This window comes from Salvelinus namaycush, unplaced genomic scaffold, assembly GCF_016432855.1.
Source record: "Salvelinus namaycush isolate Seneca unplaced genomic scaffold, SaNama_1.0 Scaffold11, whole genome shotgun sequence".
NCBI classification, from domain to species: domain Eukaryota; kingdom Metazoa; phylum Chordata; class Actinopteri; order Salmoniformes; family Salmonidae; genus Salvelinus; species Salvelinus namaycush.
Window position 1 is genome coordinate 652726 of NW_024057786.1, and position 23063 is coordinate 675788.

The following is a 23063-nucleotide window of genomic DNA, read 5'->3' on the forward strand; positions in this document are numbered from 1 at the left end:
TAGTAGGGTGGAACATCCGGTAATTCAGGCTACGCTGATTAGTTGAATTCGTCCGGCTGTCGGCTGAGCGGAGCGAGTTTGAAACAAGTGGAGAAGTAAACAAGACTGAGTTGAGAAAATCAAAACGGTAACAATTCACAATGATACGACCTAAGTGAGTATAAATGTTGCGATTGCAATGAAAATGATGTATTATTTAATGATTTGCAAATACCAGTTATCGCAAACGAATCTCGTCAAGCCGAAACCTTAGTTACTGTTACTAGCCGCCTACCACCCGGTACTCTACCCTGCACCTTAGAGACTGCTGCCCTATGTACATAGTCATTCAACACTGGTCACTTTTATTTAACCTTTATTTAACTAGGCAAGTCAGTTAAGAACAAATTATTATTTACAATGACAGCCTAGGAACAGTGGGTACCAGATTTGTACCTTGTCAGCTCGGGGATTCAATCTAGCAACCTTTCAGTTACCGGCCCAATGCTCTGACCAATAGGCTACCTGCCGCCCCCAATGTTTACATACTCGCAACCAATCAAATTAGATTTGATGTATTGTATTTCTGGAGAGGGGGGGGACCTGTCAGGCCTCTCCTGTAGGACACCTCACTGATCGAGGCTCACATTGGAACTATATTTAATGTTTTAATTGTGTTGGTGTTGTCCAGGTGTAGTGCCGTGTAAAGCCTCTGGGAAGATGAGGAATTACGGTATTGAGGTGATCAGCAACACGCCCATCCAGCTACACGCTCCTGACGGACTCAAAGCCAACAGGAATGGGGAGTTTAAGGAGGTATGGTCACCCCTCATAGCCTGGTTCCTCTCTAGGTTTCCTCCTAGGTTCCGGCCTTTCTAGGGAGTTTATCCTAGCCACTGTGCTTCTACACCTGCGTTGCTTGCTGTTTGGGGTTTTAGGCTGGGTTTCTGTACAGCACTTTGAGAAATCAGCTGATGTACGAAGGGCTTTATAAATTAATTTGATTTGATTTGTATGTGTCTGTGAAACCTCTGTGTGACTTGTATGTGTGAAAGCCATTTCCTCTGCTCCTGCGAGAGATAAAACATTTGTAATCACAAAAGGAAGATATTGGTGTAACTGCTTTACGTGTGAATGTGAGGATACATTATTTTTTCCATGTTTATCAATGAAGCTAAACAAGTTGCTGGATCAAACGAAAGACAATTAATAACATTGCCCAAATCTCTAACAAGCCCTTTGCTTTGACAGACACAGTACTCCTTCTAGAAGGCGTTCGGCATCAAGACGTCCCAGATGGAATTGTTTGAGGATGTTTCCAAGCCCCTCGTTGATGACCTCATTCACAGCAAGAACGGTAGGAAGAAACAGGAGACATTGTTTTTATATTATATTGCCAAGTATTTCAACGACTGGTAATCTGTGATTAGATACTATTATATTGCCAAGTATATCAACGACTGGTAATCTGTGATCAGAGACTAGATACTATTATATTGCCAAGTATATCAACGACTGGTAATCTGTGATCAGAGACTAGATACTATTATATTGCCAAGTATTTCAACGACTGGTAATCTGTGATCAGAGACTAGATACTATTCTATTGCCAAGTATATCAACGACTGGTAATCTGTGATCAGAGACTAGATACTATTCTATTGCCAAGTATATCAACGACTGGTAATCTGTGATCAGAGACTAGATACTATTATATTGCCAAGTATTTCAACGACTGGTAATCTGTGATCAGAGACTAGATACTATTCTATTGCCAAGTATTTCAACGACTGGTAATCTGTGATCAGAGACTAGATACTATTCTATTGCCAAGTATATCAACGACTGGTAATCTGTGATCAGAGACTAGATACTATTATATTGCCAAGTATATCAACGACTGGTAATCTGTGATCAGATACTATTCTATTGCCAAGTATTTCAACGACTGGTAATCTGTGATCAGAGACTATTATATTGCCAAGTATTTCAACGACTGGTAATCTGTGATCAGAGACTAGATACTATTATATTGCCAAGTATTTCAACGACTGGTAATCTGTGATCAGAGACTAGATACTATTATATTGCCAAGTATATCAACGACTGGTAATCTGTGATTAGATACTATTATATTGCCAAGTATTTCATCGACTGGTAATCTGTGATCAGAGACTAGATACTATTATATTGCCAAGTATTTCAACGACTGGTAATCTGTGATCAGATACTATTCTATTGCCAAGTATTTCAACGACTGGTAATCTGTGATCAGATACTATTATATTGCCAAGTATTTCAACGACTGGTAATCTGTGATCAGAGACTAGATACTATTATATTGCCAAGTATTTCAACGACTGGTAATCTGTGATCAGAGACTAGATACTATTATATTGCCAAGTATTTCAACGACTGGTAATCTGTGATCAGAGACTAGATACTATTATATTGCCAAGTATATCAACGACTGGTAATCTGTGATCAGAGACTAGATACTATTCTATTGCCAAGTATTTTAACGACTGGTAATCTGTGATTAGATACTATTATATTGCCAAGTATTTCAACGACTGGTAATCTGTGATCAGAGACTAGATACTATTATATTGCCAAGTATATCAACGACTGGTAATCTGTGATCAGAGACTAGATACTATTCTATTGCCAAGTATATCAACGACTGGTAATCTGTGATCAGAGACTATTATATTGCCAAGTATATCAACGACTGGTAATCTGTGATCAGAGACTAGATACTATTCTATTGCCAAGTATATCAACGACTGGTAATCTGTGATCAGAGACTAGATACTATTCTATTGCCAAGTATTTCAACGACTGGTAATCTGTGATCAGAGACTAGATACTATTCTATTGCCAAGTATATCAACGACTGGTAATCTGTGATCAGAGACTATTATATTGCCAAGTATATCAACGACTGGTAATCTGTGATCAGAGACTAGATACTATTCTATTGCCAAGTATATCAACGACTGGTAATCTGTGATCAGAGACTAGATACTATTCTATTGCCAAGTATATCAACGACTGGTAATCTGTGATCAGAGACTAGATACTATTCTATTGCCAAGTATTTCAACGACTGGTAATCTGTGATCGGAGTCTCGATACTCTAATAGACTAGCTGTGTTTGATTGAATAGCCTCTCTTGAAAGAAAGATGGACACTACTCACTGCTGAATGTGCTCACCGTTTTATAGACACAAAGGGTCTAAACTTTGGCTGCACTCAATAAAACCGTGGGAGCATTCAACAGTCTGCTGGTGTCTATCTGTATGCTGTTACAACCGATTGGCAAACATACTGCAAATTGAGAAATCATGTGACTAAACTGAATACAAAACAAAGAAACTACACTGTGACACAAAGATAAATGACGTACAGAATGATAGTAAAAAGCGTTGCAGCACCTTCAATGACATGGTGGGCTAAAAATGCAAACTCTGCTCCATCGTTCATTGAATCAGATGGCTCATTCATTACAAAACCCACTGACATTGCCAACTACTTTAATAATTTTTTAATTGACAAGATTAGCAAACTTAGGCATGACATGCCAGCAACAAACGCTGACCCTACACATCCAAGTATAACTGACCTAATTATGAAAGGTAAGTGTTTGTAATTTGAATTCAGTAAAGTGAGTGTGGAAGAGGTGAGAAAATGATTGTTGTCTATCGACAATGACAAGCCACCGGGGTCTGACAACTGGGATGGAAAATTACTGAGGATAATAGCGGACGATATTGCCACTCCTATTTGCCATATCTTCAATTTAAGCTAATTGAAAGTGTGTGGCATTAGGCCTGGAGGGAAGCAAAAGTCATTCCCCTACCTAAGGATTGTAAAGCCCCCTTTACTGGCTCAAATAGCCGACCAATCAGCCTGTTACTAATCCTTTGAGTAAAGCCAGTATGTCATTATGGGCTCCCGAGAGGCATCACAGCGGTCTAAGGCACTGCATCTCAGTGCAAGAGGCATCACAGCGGTCTAAGGCACTGCATCTCAGTGCAAGAGGCATCACAGCGGTCTAAGGCACTGCATCTCAGTGCAAGAGGCATCACAGCGGTCTAAGGCACTGCATCTCAGTGCAAGAGGCATCACAGTGGTCTAAGGCACTGCATCTCAGTGCAAGAGGCATCACAGTGGTCTAAGGCACTGCATCTCAGTGCAAGAGGCATCACAGTGGTCTAAGGCACTGCATCTCAGTGCAAGAGGCATCGCAGCGGTCTAAGGGACTGCATCTCAGTGCAAGAGGCATCACAGCGGTCTAAGGCACTGCATCTCAGTGCAAGAGGCATCGCAGCGGTCTAAGGGACTGCATCTCAGTGCAAGAGGCATCACAGCAGTCTAAGGCACTGCATCTCAGTGCAAGAGGCATCACAGCGGTCTAAGGCACTGCATCTCAGTGCAAGAGGCATCACAGCGGTCTAAGGCACTGCATCTCAGTGCAAGAGGCATCACTACAGTCCCTGGTTCGAATCCAGGCTGTATCACATCCGGCCGTGATTGGGAGTCCCATAGGGCGGCGCTCAATTGGCCCAGCGTCGTCCGGGTTTGGGTTTGGCCGGTGTAGGCCGTCATTGTAAATAAGAATTTGTTCTTAACTGACTTGCCTAGTTAAATAAAGGTTAAATAAAGGTAATATAGTCTATGTATGTGGATGACTCAACACGTCAGCTGTCACAGTGACTGAAATGACTGCTGCTGTTAGTTTCAGAATGGTTGGCACAGAGTAAGTTAGTCCTAAATATTTAAAAAACTAAAAGCATTGTATTTGGGACAAATCATTCACTAAAACCCTAAACCTCAACTAAATCTTGTAATAAATAATGTGGAAATTGAGCAAGTTGAGGATCGTCTTGAGGATCGTTTACCTATGGGGTGACGGGCAGTGGGAAGACCTTCGCTATGACTGGGTCTCCAGGACAGGGGGGGGGGACATGATCTTTAGACATGATCTTCAACAGCATCGCCCCCCCCCGTACCAGGACAAACAATTTGATAAGGAAAATAAGCAACATTTTGTTTGTCATTCATCACGTGTTGTAATCGCTCTCTAAAGATCAGTACTTTCGTTCTTCAAAAACTAGTCCCAAGTCGAGCTTCGTCCATTAATTCCCGTTTGAGACATCTGTGAATTCTACTCGTTCCGTAATGGATGAAACGTGACGTCACTATCTATCTACTTCCACCCTGATGTAAATGTGCAGGTGTTCACGGCGGATGATGAGAATGGTATGGAGGTCCACAATCGCTTAGATGTTCTGTTGGAGCGCCAGAACAGGGAGAACCAGTCAACGAGGGTGTCCCTAAAAACACCGGCACAGGACCGTCTGAGGATGACCTATGACCTGCGACTCGTTTCTGTTTTCTGATGTGATACATCATCTGTTTCTGAGAATTCCTAACTGACGTCCGCATGCAAACATCAAATGTCTTTTGTGTAATTGTAGTACTGTATGTCAAAGGACTGTGTTTGTTTATTTGCTATTTCCAGACAGCATTAATCCACCTAGAAATGTGTGTAAATTGTAATATGTAACCTGCAGCTGTGTTTTTGGTGCTGTTTTCAGACAAAAAAACAGATCCAAAATCCTACTGGTTACTGTATGGTATAGTTTCCTCCTGGTCCTACTGGTTACTGTATGGTATAGTTTCCTCCTGGTTACTGTATGGTATAGTTTCCTACTGGTTACTGTATGGTATAGTTTCCTACTGGTTACTGTATGGTATAGTTTCCTACTGGCTACTGTATGGTATAGTTTCCTACTGGCTACTGTATGGTATAGTTTCCTACTGGTTACTGTATGGTATAGTTATCTCCTGGTCCTACTGGTTACTGTATGGTATAGTTTCCTACTGGTTACTGTATGGTATAGTTTCCTCCTGGTCCTATTGGCCACTGTATGGTATAGTTATCTCCTGGTCCTACTGGTTACTGTATGGTATAGTTTCCTACTGGTTACTGTATGGTATAGTTTCCTACTGGTTACTGTATGGTATAGTTTCCTACTGGTTACTGTATGGTATAGTTATCTCCTGGTCCTACTGGTTACTGTATGGTATAGTTTCCTACTGGTTACTGTATGGTATAGTTTCCTCCTGGTCCTATTGGTTACTGTATGGTATAGTTATCTCCTGGTCCTACTGGTTACTGTATGGTATAGTTTCCTACTGGCTACTGTATGGTATAGTTTCCTACTGGTTACTGTATGGTATAGTTTCCTACTGGTTACTGTATGGTATAGTTTCCTCCTGGTCCTATTGGTTACTGTATGGTATAGTTATCTCCTGGTCCTACTGGTTACTGTATGGTATAGTTTCCTACTGGTTACTGTATGGTATAGTTTCCTCCTGGTCCTATTGGTTACTGTATGGTATAGTTATCTCCTGGTCCTACTGGTTACTGTATGGTATAGTTTCCTACTGGTTACTGTATGGTATAGTTTCCTACTGGTTACTGTATGGTATAGTTTCCTACTGGTTACTGTATGGTATAGTTTCCTACTGGTTACTGTATGGTATAGTTTCCTACTGGCTACTGTATGGTATAGTTTCCTCCTGGTCCTACTGGTTACTGTATGGTATAGTTTCCTATTGGCTACTGTATGGTATAGTTTCCTACTGGCTACTGTATGGTATAGTTTCCTACTGGCTACTGTATGGTATAGTTTCCTCCTGGTCCTATTGGTTACTGTATGGTATAGTTTCCTCCTGGTCCTATTGGTTACTGTATGGTATAGTTATCTCCTGGTCCTACTGGTTACTGTATGGTATAGTTTCCTACTGGTTACTGTATGGTATAGTTTCCTCCTGGTCCTATTGGTTACTGTATGGTATAGTTATCTCCTGGTCCTACTGGTTACTGTATGGTATAGTTTCCTACTGGTTACTGTATGGTATAGTTTCCTACTGGTTACTGTATGGTATAGTTTCCTACTGGCTACTGTATGGTATAGTTATCTCCTGGTCCTACTGGTTACTGTATGGTATAGTTTCCTCCTGGTCCTACTGGTTACTGTATGGTATAGTTTCCTCCTGGTCCTACTGGCTACTGTATGGTATAGTTTCCTACTGGTTACTGTATGGTATAGTTTCCTACTGGCTACTGTATGGTATAGTTTCCTACTGGCTACTGTATGGTATAGTTTCCTCCTGGTCCTATTGGTTACTGTATGGTATAGTTTCCTCCTGGTCCTACTGGCTACTGTATGGTATAGTTTCCTCCTGGTCCTATTGGTTACTGTATGGTATAGTTTCCTCCTGGTCCTACTGGCTACTGTATGGTATAGTTTCCTCCTGGTCCTACTGGTTACTGTATGGTATAGTTTCCTCCTGGTCCTATTGGTTACTGTATGGTATAGTTTCCTCCTGGTCCTATTGGTTACTGTATGGTATAGTTTCCTCCTGGTCCTACTGGCTACTGTATGGTATAGTTATCTCCTGGTCCTATTGGTTACTGTATGGTATAGTTTCCTCCTGGTCCTATTGGCTACTGTATGGTATAGTTTCCTCCTGGTCCTACTGGTTACTGTATGGTATAGTTTCCTCCTGGTCCTACTGGCTACTGTATGGTATAGTTTCCTACTGGCTACTGTATGGTATAGTTTCCTCCTGGTCCTATTGGCTACTGTATGGTATAGTTTCCTCCTGGTCCTATTGGTTACTGTATGGTATAGTTTCCTCCTGGTCCTACTGGTTACTGTATGGTATAGTTTCCTCCTGGTCCTACTGGCTACTGTATGGTATAGTTTCCTCCTGGTCCTACTGGCTACTGTATGGTATAGTTTCCTCCTGGTCCTACTGGTTACTGTATGGTATAGTTTCCTCCTGGTCCTATTGGTTACTGTATGGTATAGTTTCCTCCTGGTCCTACTGGCTACTGTATGGTATAGTTTCCTACTGGTCCTATTGGCTACTGTATGGTATAGTTTCCTCCTGGTTACTGTATGGTATAGTTTCCTATTGGTTACTGTATGGTATAGTTTCCTACTGGTCCTACTGGCTACTGTATGGTATAGTTTCCTATTGGTTACTGTATGGTATAGTTTCCTCCTGGTCCTACTGGTTACTGTATGGTATAGTTTCCTCCTGGTCCTACTGGCTACTGTATGGTATACAGCGAGGAGGCGCAGAATGGCTAATCATGATCACATAGTGATGAGTAGTTAGATCCACAACGATACGGTGATCAGTGATTCTGTACAGTCTGACGTAGTCCTCGTCAACCACTCTCCGTGTGTTCCTCCATTCAGCCGTAAGAGAAGGTCAGAGGGCAGCCCTGCCCAGGGGGACGACTGTACGGAGGGACACTGGACAGACGTGGAGACCAGGGTAAGAGAAGGTCAGAGGGCAGCCCTGCCCAGGGGGACGACCGTACGGAGGGACACTGGACAGACGTGGAGACCAGGGTAAGAGAAGGTCATCAGAGGGCAGCCCTGCCCAGGGGGACGACTGTACGGAGGGACACTGGACAGACGTGGAGACCAGGGTAAGAGAAGGTCATCAGAGGGCAGCCCGGCCCAGGGGGACAACCGTACGGAGGGACACTGGACAGACGTGGAGACCAGGGTAAGAGAAGGTCATCAGAGGGCAGCCCGGCCCAGGGGGACGACCGTACGGAGGGACACTGGACAGAAGTGGAGACCAGGGTAAGAGAAGGTCATCAGAGGGCAGCCCGGCCCAGGGGGACGACCGTACGGAGGGACACTGGACAGACGTGGAGACCAGGGTAAGAGAAGGTCATCAGAGGGCAGCCCGGCCCAGGGGGACGACCGTACGGAGGGACACTGGACAGACGTGGAGACCAGGGTAAGAGAAGGTCATCAGAGGGCAGCCCGGCCCAGGGGGACGACCGTACGGAGGGACACTGGACAGGCGTGGAGACCAGGGTAAGAGAATGTCATCAGAGGGCAGCCCTGCCCAGGGGGACGACCGTACGGAGGGACACTGGACAGACGTGGAGACCAGGGTAAGAGAAGGTCATCAGAGGGCAGCCCGGCCCAGGGGGACGACCGTACGGAGGGACACTGGACAGACGTGGAGACCAGGGTAAGAGAAGGTCATCAGAGGGCAGCCCTGCCCAGGGGGACGACCGTACGGAGGGACACTGGACAGACGTGGAGACCAGGGTAAGAGACGGGGTTTCACTCACTCCACTGGCTATTGTACTGTTTTTAGTCTGGTCCCAGATCAGAACTCGTATGGTCATTGTCGCCCTTGACTGACCAAAGGGAGTTTTCAAGACCGCGCAATCCCATCTCGTACCAGGCTGTCATCATAACCATTCTAGAAGCTTCCACATTGTGTGTTCCAGATGAGGGCTGGATGGATCCAGGGTCCAGGCTACCAGCACCGTGGATATCAGAGGTAAGACTCATTTCTACCACAGGTTTTATTGTCTGCGATACCTTGAAACGTGTCTGCTGAACATTTTCTAAATTAATATATTTCTAAAGACAGCGGAACTAATATGATGTTGTTTGGGTTTTAGGCGCAGAAAGCCCTGAGATGGTCCAGTCCTGTGCTGTCTGGGCTGCTCCATACACCTCATCCCCTCCCTCCTCAACCCTCACCCCCTTCCCTCCTCAAACCTCACCCTCCTCAACCCTCACCCTCCTCAACCCTCACCCCCTCCCTCCTCAATCCTCACCCCCTCCCTCCTCAAACCCCACCTCCCTCCTCAACCCTCACCCCCTCCATCCTTCAACCCCACCTCCCTCCTCAACCCTCACCCGCTCCCTCCTCACCCCCTCCCCCATCAAACCTTACCCCCTCCCTCCTCAACCCTCATCCCCTCCCTCCTCAAACCTCACCCCCCCCCCCGCTCAGGGTGAGGTTTGAGACATCATTACATACAGTATAGAACACCATCTAGAAGACATATCATTACATACAGTATAGAACACCATCTAGAAGACAGAGACATATCATTACATACTGTACAGAACACCATCTAGAAGACATCATTACATACAGTATAGAACACCATCTAGAAGACAGAGCCATATCATTACATACACACCATCTAGAAGACATATCATTACATACAGTATAGAACACCATCTAGAAGACAGAGACATATCATTACATACAGTATAGAACACCATCTAGAAGACAAAGACATATCATTACATACAGTATAGAACACCATCTAGAAGACAGAGACATATCATTACATACAGTATAGAACACCACCTAGAAGACATATCATTACATACAGTATAGAACACCATCTAGAAGACATATCATTACATACAGTATAGAACACCATCTAGAAGACATATCATTACATACAGTATAGAACACCATCTAGAAGACATATCATTACATATAGTATAGAACACCATCTAGAAGACAGAGACATATCATTACATACAGTATAGAACACCATCTAGAAGACATATCATTACATACAGTATAGAACACCATCTAGAAGACAGAGCCATATCATTACATACAGTATAGAACACCATCTAGAAGACATATCATTACATACAGTATAGAACACCATCTAGAAGACATATCATTACATACAGTATAGAACACCATCTAGAAGACAAAGACATATCATTACATACAGTATAGAACACCATCTAGAAGACAGAGACATATCATTACATACAGTATAGAACACCATCTAGAAGACATATCATTACATACAGTATAGAACACCATCTAGAAGACAGAGACATATCATTACATACAGTATAGAACACCATCTCGAAGACAGAGACATATCATTACATACAGTATAGAACACCATCTCGAAGACAGAGACATATCATTACATACAGTATAGAACACCATCTAGAAAGACATATCATTACATACAGTATAGAACACCATCTAGAAGACATATCGTTACATACAGTATAGAACACCATCTAGAAGACATATCATTACATACAGTATAGAACACCATCTAGAAGACATATCATTACATACAGTATAGAATACCATCTAAAAGACATAGACATCATTACATACAGTATAGAACACCATCTAGAAGACATATCATTACATACAGTATAGAACACCATCTAGAAGACAGAGACATATCATTACATACAGTATAGAACACCATCTAGAAGACAGAGACATATCATTACATACAGTATAGAACACCATCTAGAAGACATATCATTACATACAGTATAGAACACCATCTAGAAGACATATCATTACATACAGTATAGAACACCATCTAGAAGACATATCATTACATACAGTATAGAACACCATCTAGAAGACATATCATTACATACAGTATAGAACACCATCTAGAAGACAGAGACATATCATTACATACAGTATAGAACACCATCTAGAAGACATATCATTACATACAGTATAGAACACCATCTAGAACACATATCATTACATACAGTATAGAACACCACCTAGAAGACAGAGACATATCATTACATACAGTATAGAACACCATCTAGAAGACATATCATTACATACAGTATAGAACACCATCTAGAAGACAGAGACATATCATTACATACAGTATAGAACACCATCTAGAAGACATATCATTACATACAGTATAGAACACCATCTAGAAGACAGAGACATATCATTACATACAGTATAGAACACCATCTAGAAGACAGAGACATATCATTACATACAGTATAGAACACCATCTAGAAAGACATATCATTACATACAGTATGGAACACCATCTAGAAGACATATCATTACATACAGTATAGACCGCCATCTAGAAGACATATCATTACATACAGTATAGAACACCATCTAGAAGACATATCATTACATACAGTATAGAACACCATCTAGAAGACAGAGACATATCATTACATACAGTATAGAACACCATCTAGAAAGACATATCATTACATACAGTATAAAATACCATCTAGAAGACATGTCATTACATACAGTATAGAACACCATCTAGAAGACAGAGACATATCATTACATACAGTATAGAACACCATCTAGAAAGACATATCATTACATACAGTATAGAACACCATCTAGAAGACATATCATTACATACAGTATAGAACACCATCTAGAAGACATATCATTACATACAGTATAAAATACCATCTAAAAGACATAGACATCATTACATACAGTATAGAACACCATCTAGAAGACATATCATTACATACAGTATAGAACACCATCTAGAAGACATATCATTACATACAGTATAGAACACCATCTAGAAGACAGAGACATATCATTACATACAGTATAGAACACCATCTAGAAGACAGAGACATATCATTACATACAGTATAGAACACCATTTAGAAGACATATCATTACATACAGTATAGAACACCATCTAGAAGACAGAGACATATCATTACATACAGTATAGAACACCATCTAGAAGACAGAGACATATCATTACATACAGTATAGAACACCATCTAGAAAGACATATCATTACATACAGTATAGAACACCATCTAGAAGACATATCATTACATACAGTATAGAACACCACCTAGAAGACATATCATTACATACAGTATAGAACACCATCTAGAAGACATATCATTGCATACAGTATGGAACACCATCTAGAAGACATATCATTACATACAGTATAGAACACCATCTAGAAGACATATCATTACATACAGTATAGAACACCATCTAGAAGACAGAGACATATCATTACATACAGTATAGAACACCATCTAGAAGACATATCATTGCATACAGTATTGAACACCATCTAGAAGACATATCATTACATACAGTATAAAATACCATCTAAAAGACATAGACATCATTACATACAGTATAGAACACCATCTAGAAGACATATCATTACATACAGTATAGAACACCATCTAGAAGACATATCATTACATACAGTATAGAACACCATCTAGAAGACAGAGACATATCATTACATACAGTATAGAACACCATCTAGAAGACAGAGACATATCATTACATACAGTATAGAACACCATTTAGAAGACATATCATTACATACAGTATAGAACACCATCTAGAAGACAGAGACATATCATTACATACAGTATAGAACACCATCTAGAAGACAGAGACATATCATTACATACAGTATAGAACACCATCTAGAAAGACATATCATTACATACAGTATAGAACACCACCTAGAAGACATATCATTACATACAGTATAGAACACCATCTAGAAGACATATCATTACATACAGTATAGAACACCATCTAGAAGACATATCATTACATACAGTATAGAACACCATCTAGAAGACAGAGACATATCATTACATACAGTATAGAACACCATCTAGAAGACATATCATTGCATACAGTATGGAACACCATCTAGAAGACATATCATTACATACAGTATAGAACACCATCTAGAAGACATATCATTACATACAGTATAGAACACCATCTAGAAGACATATCATTACATACAGTATAGAACACCATATAGAAGACATATCATTACATACAGTATAGAACACCATCTAGAAGACAGAGACATATCATTACATACAGTATATCCTAGATGACATGTATAAATCCTTACTTTATATTTGCTGTACCACTTTCCATGACAGTAGCCTTATTACTGGTTAGGGTTACTGCTGCTGCTACAGTGGAAGAATGAGGCATCACAGTACCTGTTACACCACTGTACTAACAGGACCAATTACACACCAATAAACACACTGTAATGTAAAGTGTTACATCATTCTCAATGATCAGTCTATACATCCAGTATTCATTTCACCTACAGTACATTGTATCCACTTCAAGTCCCCCTCCCCCCATTGTAGCTAATTATCTAGAACACATTGTACAGTTTTACAACCACGTATGAGTTATTATGGGCGTTTATAGTTAGTATCACAGCATATCAGTTTAAGACATTACAACATTCATTAAAAGCATTATAGATATGTACTTCATAGAAACTGTTACCCTTTATATATTCTAACCACTCTATTTCATTTATTCCATATTAAGGGTCCTAACCTAGGAACTAAAATATTTGTCTCCTTCTCAACTTTGCCTGCAGTTTTCTCTCTCTCTCTCCCTCTAACCCCTCCCTCTCTCACTCCCTCCTTCCCTTCCTCTATCCCAGCCCTCTGGCAGAACCAGGAAGTCCCTCCCCTTCACAAACTCTCTTCTGAGGAAACGAAACTAATCTGATTCTCTTTGTCGTCTGTCTGTGTGAGAGTGAACAACCGTCCAAATGGCTCAACAGGGAGTTCTGCTGGACCAGGACCAGTTCTGTTGTTCTGTCTGTCTGGATCTACTGAAGGAGCCGGTCACCATCCCCTGTGGACACAGTTACTGTAGGAGCTGTATTGAGGGCTGCTGGGATCAGGATGTTCTGAAAGGGGTCTATAGCTGTCCTCAGTGCAGAGAGACCTTCACTCCAAGGCCAACTCTGAGGAAAAATAACATGTTGGCTGAGGTGGTGGAGAAACTGAAGAAGACAGGACTCCAGGCTGCTCCCCCTCCTGCTCTGTGCTATGCTGGACCTGGAGATGTGGCGTGTGATTTCTGCACTGGGACCAGAAAGCAGAAAGCCCTCATGTCCTGTCTGGTGTGTCTAGCCTCTTACTGTGAGACTCACCTCCAACCTCACTATGAATTTCCTGCTTTGAAGAAGCACAAGCTGGTCAAAGCCACCGCACAACTACAGGAGAAGATCTGCTCTCATCATGACAAACTGCTGGAGGTTTACTGTCGTACCGATCAGCAGTGTATCTGTCTGATGTGTACAATGGATGAACATAAAGGCCATGATACAGTGTCAGCTGCAGCAGCGAGGACTGAGAAACAGGTAAGACCAGAACAACAGGGGCGGCAGGTAGCCTAGTGATTAGAGTGTAGAGGTGGCAGGTAGCCTAGCATTAGGCAAGTAACCGAAAGGTTGCTAGATTGAATCCCGAGCTGACAAGGTAAAAATCTGTCGCTCTGCCCCTGAACAAGGCAGTTAACCTGTTGTTCCTAGGCAGTCATTGTAAATAAGAATTTTCTCTTAACTGACTTTGCCTATTAAAAACCTGTTGGTGACTGTCTGATAAACAAAGAATTAAAGATACAGTAGGAACTAAATCTGTTTGAATATGAGATCATTCAAATGAATTCGATCCACAGCAGAACAAATATGAACACAAACCTTGAGTATATAGATATGTTAACCCAGATTCTCCAAATGTATCACCATTTTTTAAAGTCAAACACTATTATCATTCTGAATCAAATCAAATCAAGTTTATTTTATTTTATTTATTTTATATAGCCCTTCGTACGTCAGCTAATATCTCGAAGTGCTGTACAGAAACCCAGCCTAAAACCCCAAACAGCAAGCAATGCAGGTGTAGAATGGGTCCTATATCACATTACTATACTATTGATCTACTGGACTAATAAAGCTTGATAGCTCATTGAAGAGTGATTCTCCACAGAGGCAGCTGGGGATGAGTCAGCAGAAGGTCCAGCAGAGATTCCAGGAGAGAGAGAAGGAGCTGAAGGAGCTCCAACAGGCTGTGGAGTCTTTCAAGGTGAGTATTGTTGACCAGAGGAGACACACCATTTCACTTCTCTTCTCCAATCAGAGAGAGAGAGAGAGAGAGAGGGGCCCCTATCCAATCCCACTGACCCCACTGTTGGGAACAGGCTGTCTGGACCCCTTTCAGAGAATAGACTGTTTAATGTAACTGACGGGATATGAACCCTGGTCTACCGTGGGAGAAACCAACATCTTGACCGTTACACCAAGAGGACGTTCCCTATTGGACCGGCACTGATTTAGAAGTAGCAGGCTGGGCTACCTCATCACATAACCATGAGTAACTCATGTCCCCTATACATTAACATGGAGCTCTCTCTCTATTCTATTCAAAGATCTTTATTGGCTTGGGAAACATATCTTTACTATGCCAAAGCAAGTGAAATAGATAATAAACAATCATGAATGAACAGTAAATATTACTCAACATTTAGTCGTTGGCATGGTACAGGAGCAGATATGGTCAAAGTAGTGGAATGGGGTAGTGGGTTTTTAATGAGTGTAGGGTTAGTTGGCATGGTGCAGGAGCAGATAGGGTCAAAGTAGTGGAATGGGGTAGTGGGTTTTTAATGAGTGTAGTGTTAGTTGGAAGGGTGTTTTATTAGTATTATCATAAAGAGGGAAAGATTGAAGTGTATGGTCATTGAGGTTGGACGGGGTTGGGGGGGTTTGGAAGGGATTTGGGGGATGGGGGAGGGTCTATTAGAAGTTAGTAGGGCTCTTTTTTATTTTCTCAGAAGTTCTGAGTTAGGTAGGAGGATTTAGAGTGGTGTAAACCGTGATTGAACACACTCCAGCACAGTAGGTGGCGCCATGCACCTTTAACGTTGGTTTGTGGACCGCCATTATATCATAGAAGAAGAAGTTGGTCTGTGAGGGTTTTGTGGTTCCTGAGGAGGGCTGCTATTCTTTTTTATTTTATTTTTCAAGTATTTTCAGAATTTATTAAACCAAAGCTAAAGCTACCCTAAACAATTCAATATATCAGTCAATATATTTTCTCTGTGATTTGTTGTTTTCCCGTCAACCGTTCCATCGCATCTTAACCGTGTTACCGGGCGGGCACTAGGACCCGGGGGAGGCTGCTGCTGCAGAGGCTGCTGCACCGGTAGTGACATCAGTCCTACTTGTAGCTCATTGTGGTCAACGTCAGCTGTGGCTCGAGACTGCTAGCTAACGGTTAACGGAGAGAAAAAGACTCTGACAGGACACATTCATGTAGATAGGCTATGATGGCAATTTGTGGTAAGTTACAATAGAGAGAGAGACTTTTCACTACTATAGACTTTGGTCAGAATCAAAGCTTTGTTAACCAATAGGTTTTTATGTGAGGCTGCCGGTAAGTTACAGTGTAACAGACGTTGTGAGCTAGCTAACGGTAACGTTAACGGTGTCTTTTAAATTCAACATAAGTTATGTGGCGATGATATCTAGATAACGTTGTATTTAATGTAGTTTTACTATCTGTGCCAGGCTATAAATGACACAAATGATATCTAGTTAACGTTGTATTTAATGTAGTTTTACTATCTGTACCAGGCTATAAATGACACAGATGATATCTAGATAACGTTGTATTTAATGTAGTTTTACAATCTCTGCCAGGCTATAAATGACACAAATGATATCTAGTTAACGTTGTATTTAATGTAGTTTTACTATCTGTGCCAGGCTATAAATGACACAAATGATATCTAGATAGCGTTGTATTTAATGTAGTTTTACTATCTGTGCCAGGCTATAAATGACACAAATGATATCTAGTTAACGTTGTATTTAAGTTTCCATGTGAGTCATTTAGCAGACACTCTTATCCAGAGCCACCAGGGTTAAGTGACTAAATCTGCCTAAAAAAGGTGATTTACAGATTTTTCACCTAGTCTGCTACTTAACACCAAGCGGTCCAGGAGGGGAGACAAGTTGTTATTTTCCAGTTCCGTCCTAAGAACAGGTTTTAGTGGTCAAATAAAAAGGGAGAATTTTTTTGGTGCCATTTAGGGGAAACTGAATTCTAAGGATCACTCCAGTCAGAAGAGGCTCTGTGAAGGTTTGTTTCAATTCATTTGCTATGGCCTCGCTAGTGTTCCAGCTCAGACAACGTTCTTTGGCCGTTTGGACTCGCTCTATTGTCCAGCCTGCTAGGACTCAGGGGGCAGAGGCTGGGTCTAGCTCTGCTACGGGGCAGGCTACTGGAGGGGATACCAGGAGGGAGGAGAGTAGAGCAGGACCAAGAGGTGTTCTGTACCTGTCTGTCCAGGAGGGAGGAGAGTAGAGCAGGACCAAGAGGTGTTCTGTACCTGTCTGTCCAGGAGGGAGGAGAGTAGAGCAGGACCAAGAGGTGTTCTGTACCTGTCTGTCCAGGAGGGAGGAGAGTAGAGCAGGACCAAGAGGTGTTCTGTACCTGTCTGTGGAATTTCACCCAGTAGATATGGGAGTTTATCAAAATTGGATTTGTTTTCGAATTCTTTGTGGATCTGTGTAATCTGAGGGAAATATGTCTCTCTAATATGGTCATACATTGGGCAGGAGGTTAGGAAGTGCAGCTCAGTTTCCACCTCATTTTGTGGGCAGTGAGCACATGGCCTGTCTTCTCTTGAGAGCCATGTCTGCCTACGGCGGCCTTTCTCAATAGCAAGGCTATGCTCACTGAGTCTGTACATAGTCAAAGCTTTCCTTAAGTTTGGGTCAGTCAGTGGTCAGGTATTCTGCCACTGTGTACTCTCTGTTTAGGGCCAAATAGCATTCTAGTTTGCTCTGTTTTTTTGTTAATTCTTTCCAATGTGTCAAGTAATTATCTTTTTGTTTTCTCATGATTTGGTTGGGTCTAATTGTGCTGTTGTCCTGGGGCTCTGTGGGGTGTGTTTGTGTTTGTGAACAGAGCCCTAGGACCAGCTTGCTTAGGGGACTCTTCTCCAGGTTCATCTCTCTGTAGGTGATGGCTTTGTTATGGAAGGTTTGGGAATCGCTTCCTTTTAGGTGGTTGTAGAATTTAACGGCTCTTTTCTGGATTTTGATAATTAGTGGGTATCGGCCTAATTCTGCTCTGCATGCATTATTTGGTGTTCTACGTTGTACACGGAGGAAATTTTTGCAGAATTCTGCATGCAGAGTCTCAATTTGGTGTTTGTCCCATTTTGTGAAATCTTGGTTGGTGAGCGGACCCCAGACCTCACAACCATAAAGGGCAATGGGCTCTATGACTGATTCAAGTATTTTTAGCCAGATCCTAATTGGTATGTTGAAATTTATGTTCCTTTTGATGGCATAGAATGCCCTTCTTGCCTTGTCTCCCAGATCGTTCACAGCTCTGTGGAAGCTACCTGTGGTGCTGATGTTTAGGCCGAGGTATGTATAGTTTTTTGTGTGCTCTAGGGCAACGGTGTCTAGATGGAATTTGTGGTCCTGGCGACTGGACCTTTTTTGGAACACCATTATTTTGGTCTTACTGAGATTTACTGTCAGGGCCCAGGTCTGACAGAATCTGTGCAGAAGATCTAGGTGCTGCTGTAGGCCCTCCTTGGTTGGTGACAGAAGCACCAGATCATCAGCAAACAGTAGACATTTGACTTCGGATTCCAGTAGGGTGAGACCGGGTGCTGCAGACTGTTCTAGTGCCCGCGCCAATTCGTTGATATATATGTTGAAGAGGGTGGGGCTTAAGCTGCATCCCTGTCTCACCCCACGACCCTGTGTGAAGAAATGTGTGTGTTTTTTGCCAATTTTAACCGCACACTTGTTGTTTGTGTACATGGATTTTATAATGTCGTATGTTTTACCCCCAACACCACTTTCCATCAATTTGTATAGCAGACCCTCATGCCAAATTGAGTCGAAGGCTTTTTTGAAGTCAACAAAGCATGAGAAGACTTTGCCTTTGTTTTGGTTTGTTTGGTTGTCAATTAGGGTGTGTAGGGTGAATACATGGTCTGTTGTACGGTAATTTGGTAAAAAGCCAATTTGACATTTGCTCAGTACATTGTTTTCATTGAGGAAATGTACGAGTCTGCTGTTAATGATAATGCAGAGTATTTTCCCAAGGTTACTGTTGACGCATATTCCACGGTAGTTATTGGGGTCAAATTTGTCTCCACTTTTGTGGATTGGGGTGATCAGTCCTTGGTTCCAAATATTGGGGAAGATGCCAGAGCTAAGGACGATGTTAAAGAGTTTTAGTATAGCCAATTGGAATTTGTTGTCTGTATATTTGATCATTTCATTAAGGATACCATCAACACCACAGGCCTTTTTGGGTTGGAGGGTTTTTATTTTGTCCTGTAACTCGTTCAAGGTAATTGGAGAATCCAGTGGGTTCTGGTAGTCTTTAATAGTTGATTCTAGGATTTGTATTTGATCATGTATATGTTTTTGCTCTTTATTCTTTGTTATAGAGCCAAAAAGATTGGAGAAGTGGTTTACCCATACATCTCCATTTTGGATAGATAATTCTTCGTGTTGTTGTTTGTTTAGTGTTTTCCAATTTTCCCAGAAGTGGTTAGAGTCTATGGATTCTTCAATTACATTGAGCTGATTTCTGACGTGCTGTTCCTTCTTTTTCCGTAGTGTATTTCTGTATTGTTTTAGTGATTCACCATAGTGAAGGCGTAGACTCAGGTTTTCCGGGTCTCTATGTTTTTGGTTGGACAGGTTTCTCAATTTATTTCTTAGATTTTTGCATTCTTCATCAAACCATTTGTCATTGTTGTTCATTTTCTTTGGTTTTCTATTTGAGATTTTTAGATTTGACAGGGAAGCTGAGAGGTCAAATATACTGTTAAGATTTTCTACTGCCCAGTTTACACCTTCACTATTGCAGTGGAACGTTTTACCCAGGAAGTTGTCTAAAAGGGATTGAATTTGCTGTTGTCTAATTGTGTTTTGGTAGGTTTCCAAACTGCATTCCTTCCATCTATAGCATTTCTTAATGTTACTCAGTTCCTTTGGCTTTGATGCCTCATGATTGAGTATTGCTCTGTTCAAGTAGACTGTGATTTTGCTGTGGTCTGATAGGGGTGTCAGTGGGCTGACTGTGAACGCTCTGAGAGACTCTGGGTTGAGGTCAGTGATAAAGTAGTCTACAGTGCTACTGCCAAGAGATGAGCTATAGGTGAACCTGCCATAGGAGTCCCCTCGAAGCCTACCATTGACTATGTACATACCCAGCGTGCGACAGAGCTGCAGGAGTTGTGACCCGTTTTTGTTGGTTATGTTGTCATAGTTGTGCCTAGGGGGGCATATGGGGGAGGGAATGCTGTCACCTGCAGGCAGGTGTTTGTCCCCCTGTGTGCTGAGGGTGTCAGGTTCTTGTCCAGTTCTGGCATTTAGGTCGCCACAGACTAATACATGTCCCTGGGCCTGGAAATGATTGATTTCCTCCTTCAGGATGGAGAAGCTGTCTTCATTAAAGTATGGGGATTCTAGTGGGGGGATATAGGTAGCACACAGGAGGACATTTTTCTCTGTTAAGATAATTTCCTTTTGAATTTCTAGCCAAATGTAAAATGTTCCTGTTTTGATTAATTTAATGGAGTGAGTTAGGTCTGCTCTATACCAAATTAGCATTCCCCCTGAGTCCCTTCCCTGTTTCACACCTGGTAGTTTGGTGGATGGGACTACCAGCTCTCTGTAACCTAGAGGGCAACCAGTGGGTCCGTCTTCTCTGTACCAGGTTTCTTGCAGGATGACAATGTCTGCATTACCGATTTCTTTGGTGAAGTCCGGGTTCCTGCTCTTTAGGCCAAAGGCAGATGACCTCAGGCCTTGGATATTCCAGGATGATATAGTGAAGGCTTTTTGTTCCATAAAGTGTCCAATGTTGTTGGTCGTGGTTTGGCCTCAGGCCAGTAAGTGTGAGCAGAGCCTGCTGAGCATCTGGTACATGCCGTTGGCTTGGGCGAGTGTAAGAGTGGGGGTTGGGCCTGTTTGCCCGCTCACTACCTGGGCGTATGTGTGACTTCCATGTTGATGCCCTCTCTGCGGGGGTGGGGTGCATGGGGTGGGCAGGAGTGGCATAGGTCTGATCTGAGGGGGCCTAAATTGGGTGTGGGCATGGTTGATGTGGGGGGGTGTTGATTGGTTGGGGTGGGGGTGTGTCTGGGGGTGCTGTGGTCTGGATGTAGGTCCTCTTGGCGTGGGTCCTCTATGTGTAGGTCCAGGGTGGGGTGCTGAAGGTCTTGGAGGGTGTCTCGCTGGTCTGGGTGGGGTGTCTATTGATCTGTTGCTCCTGTGTGAAGTGTTGGGGCTGCGTTTGAGAGCGATGTCCTTTAGAGTCCGGGCAAAGGTGGGCACTGCTGCCTTGTAGAGGTGGACCTGGTCATAGAGGCTGTTCAAGTTCAGGGTGGAGTGGTGGGCCAGGAAAACATTTGGTTTTGAGGCACAGTCACGGGAAATGCTTGCGTTTACCCGCTGTATTGTAGCAGGGTGGAAGTCTTTTTGTGGTAGCAGGGTGGAGATAACCACTTGTGCATTGGGGAAAGTAGAAGAAGCTTTTTCAATCACTCCCTTCAGTGCTGTGGCCACCCTTTCCTGCTGTGCTCTCAGGTCGTTTGTGCCTGTGTGTATTATTATGTGGCTAGGTGAGCCTAGTTTGTCCTCAGACAGAAGGTCTAGGGCGCACTGGGTGTTTGGACACCAGAGTTTAGACACACTGTGTTTGGGAAAAAGTTTTTTTTCTTCTATAAATTTCCCATTTGAGTCCATAAGGAGAAAAATCTGTGTCTTGTGTTTGTCCTCAGTGGGTGTGGGGGGGTTGTCAGGAGGGCTATCAGGGTGGCTGACAGGGGGGGTGCTCAGGGGGGGTGAGAGCTGCTGGGCTTGGGGGTTTTCTTTTGTCTGTTCTGCTGTGATGTTGACTCTATGGTCAGGGTCTGGTGTGGACTGTTCTGCTGTGGTGTCGAGACTTTTGTCGGGTGATGAGGTGGGCTGTTCTGCTGGCTTCTCTGTGGGGATGGCCACCTCCCTAGTGGGTTGTTCTCTGTCACATGCCATCCCCCTCAACCTCTCCTCCAGCAGTCTGATCCTCTCCTCCATCCCCCTCTCCCTCTCCTCCAGCAGTCTGATCCTCTCCTCTAGTGCTCTGTTCTGCTCCTGCTCCTGCTTCTGCTCTTTCTCCAGTTGAAGTTGTCTCTTAACTGTCCAGAGTCCAGATGTGTCTCTCTCCACCTCCAGCTCTCCTGGTCTGGTTAAGGGGGTGTTGTTGTGCTGGGCTGTTGTCTGGGTCTGTGCTGACTGGAGTGTAATCACCTGCTGTTCCAGCTCAACCTGCCTTACCTCCAGCTGGGTGAATTTATCCTTCATTTCAATGAGGGAGAAGTGCTCTGTACTGGGAGGTTGACTGTCTGCTGAGGGTTGCTCGTCTGTGTGGTTATATGATGAAGAGTTTTGGTCTGACCCGCTTGGGGTGGGGGTATCTTTATCAAGGGAGAACTTCTCCTGCTGGGCTAATTCTTTGATTAGGTGAAAGTCCAGCTGAAACTGTTTGGGGTTGCCCTGTACCAATACTGTTCCAGAC

At 42.7% G+C, this 23063-nt stretch overlaps 3 protein-coding genes and 1 long non-coding RNA gene across 7 annotated transcripts in view; 3 read left to right on the plus strand and 1 right to left on the minus strand.

The window, feature by feature from the left end:
• LOC120035714 overlaps positions 1–23063 on the plus strand; it is a 359237-nt gene that overhangs the window by 114402 nt on the left and 221772 nt on the right. The window lies entirely within an intron of this gene.
• Positions 1–23063, minus strand: part of LOC120035716 (tripartite motif-containing protein 16-like) — a 213964-nt gene that overhangs the window by 89247 nt on the left and 101654 nt on the right. The window lies entirely within an intron of this gene.
• On the plus strand, positions 3–9618 carry LOC120035731. Of its 3 annotated transcripts, none has more exons than XR_005474265.1 (6): positions 3–154; positions 671–795; positions 1231–1336; positions 8265–9140; positions 9243–9378; positions 9503–9618. It is a non-coding gene; the product is annotated as an uncharacterized LOC120035731 (long non-coding RNA). The 3 variants fall into 3 exon arrangements; XR_005474266.1 differs by having other exon boundaries at positions 9280–9378; XR_005474264.1 differs by having other exon boundaries at positions 8265–9378.
• The window catches only part of LOC120035725 (tripartite motif-containing protein 16-like), a 15874-nt gene continuing 6942 nt past the window's right edge, over positions 14132–23063 (plus strand). Inside the window, exons 1-2 of the mRNA XM_038982292.1 lie at positions 14132–14824; positions 15453–15548. Coding sequence (XP_038838220.1) covers positions 14228–14824; positions 15453–15548 — 693 coding nt within the window. The 5' untranslated portion in view covers positions 14132–14227. The remainder of the gene's footprint in view (positions 14825–15452; positions 15549–23063) is intronic.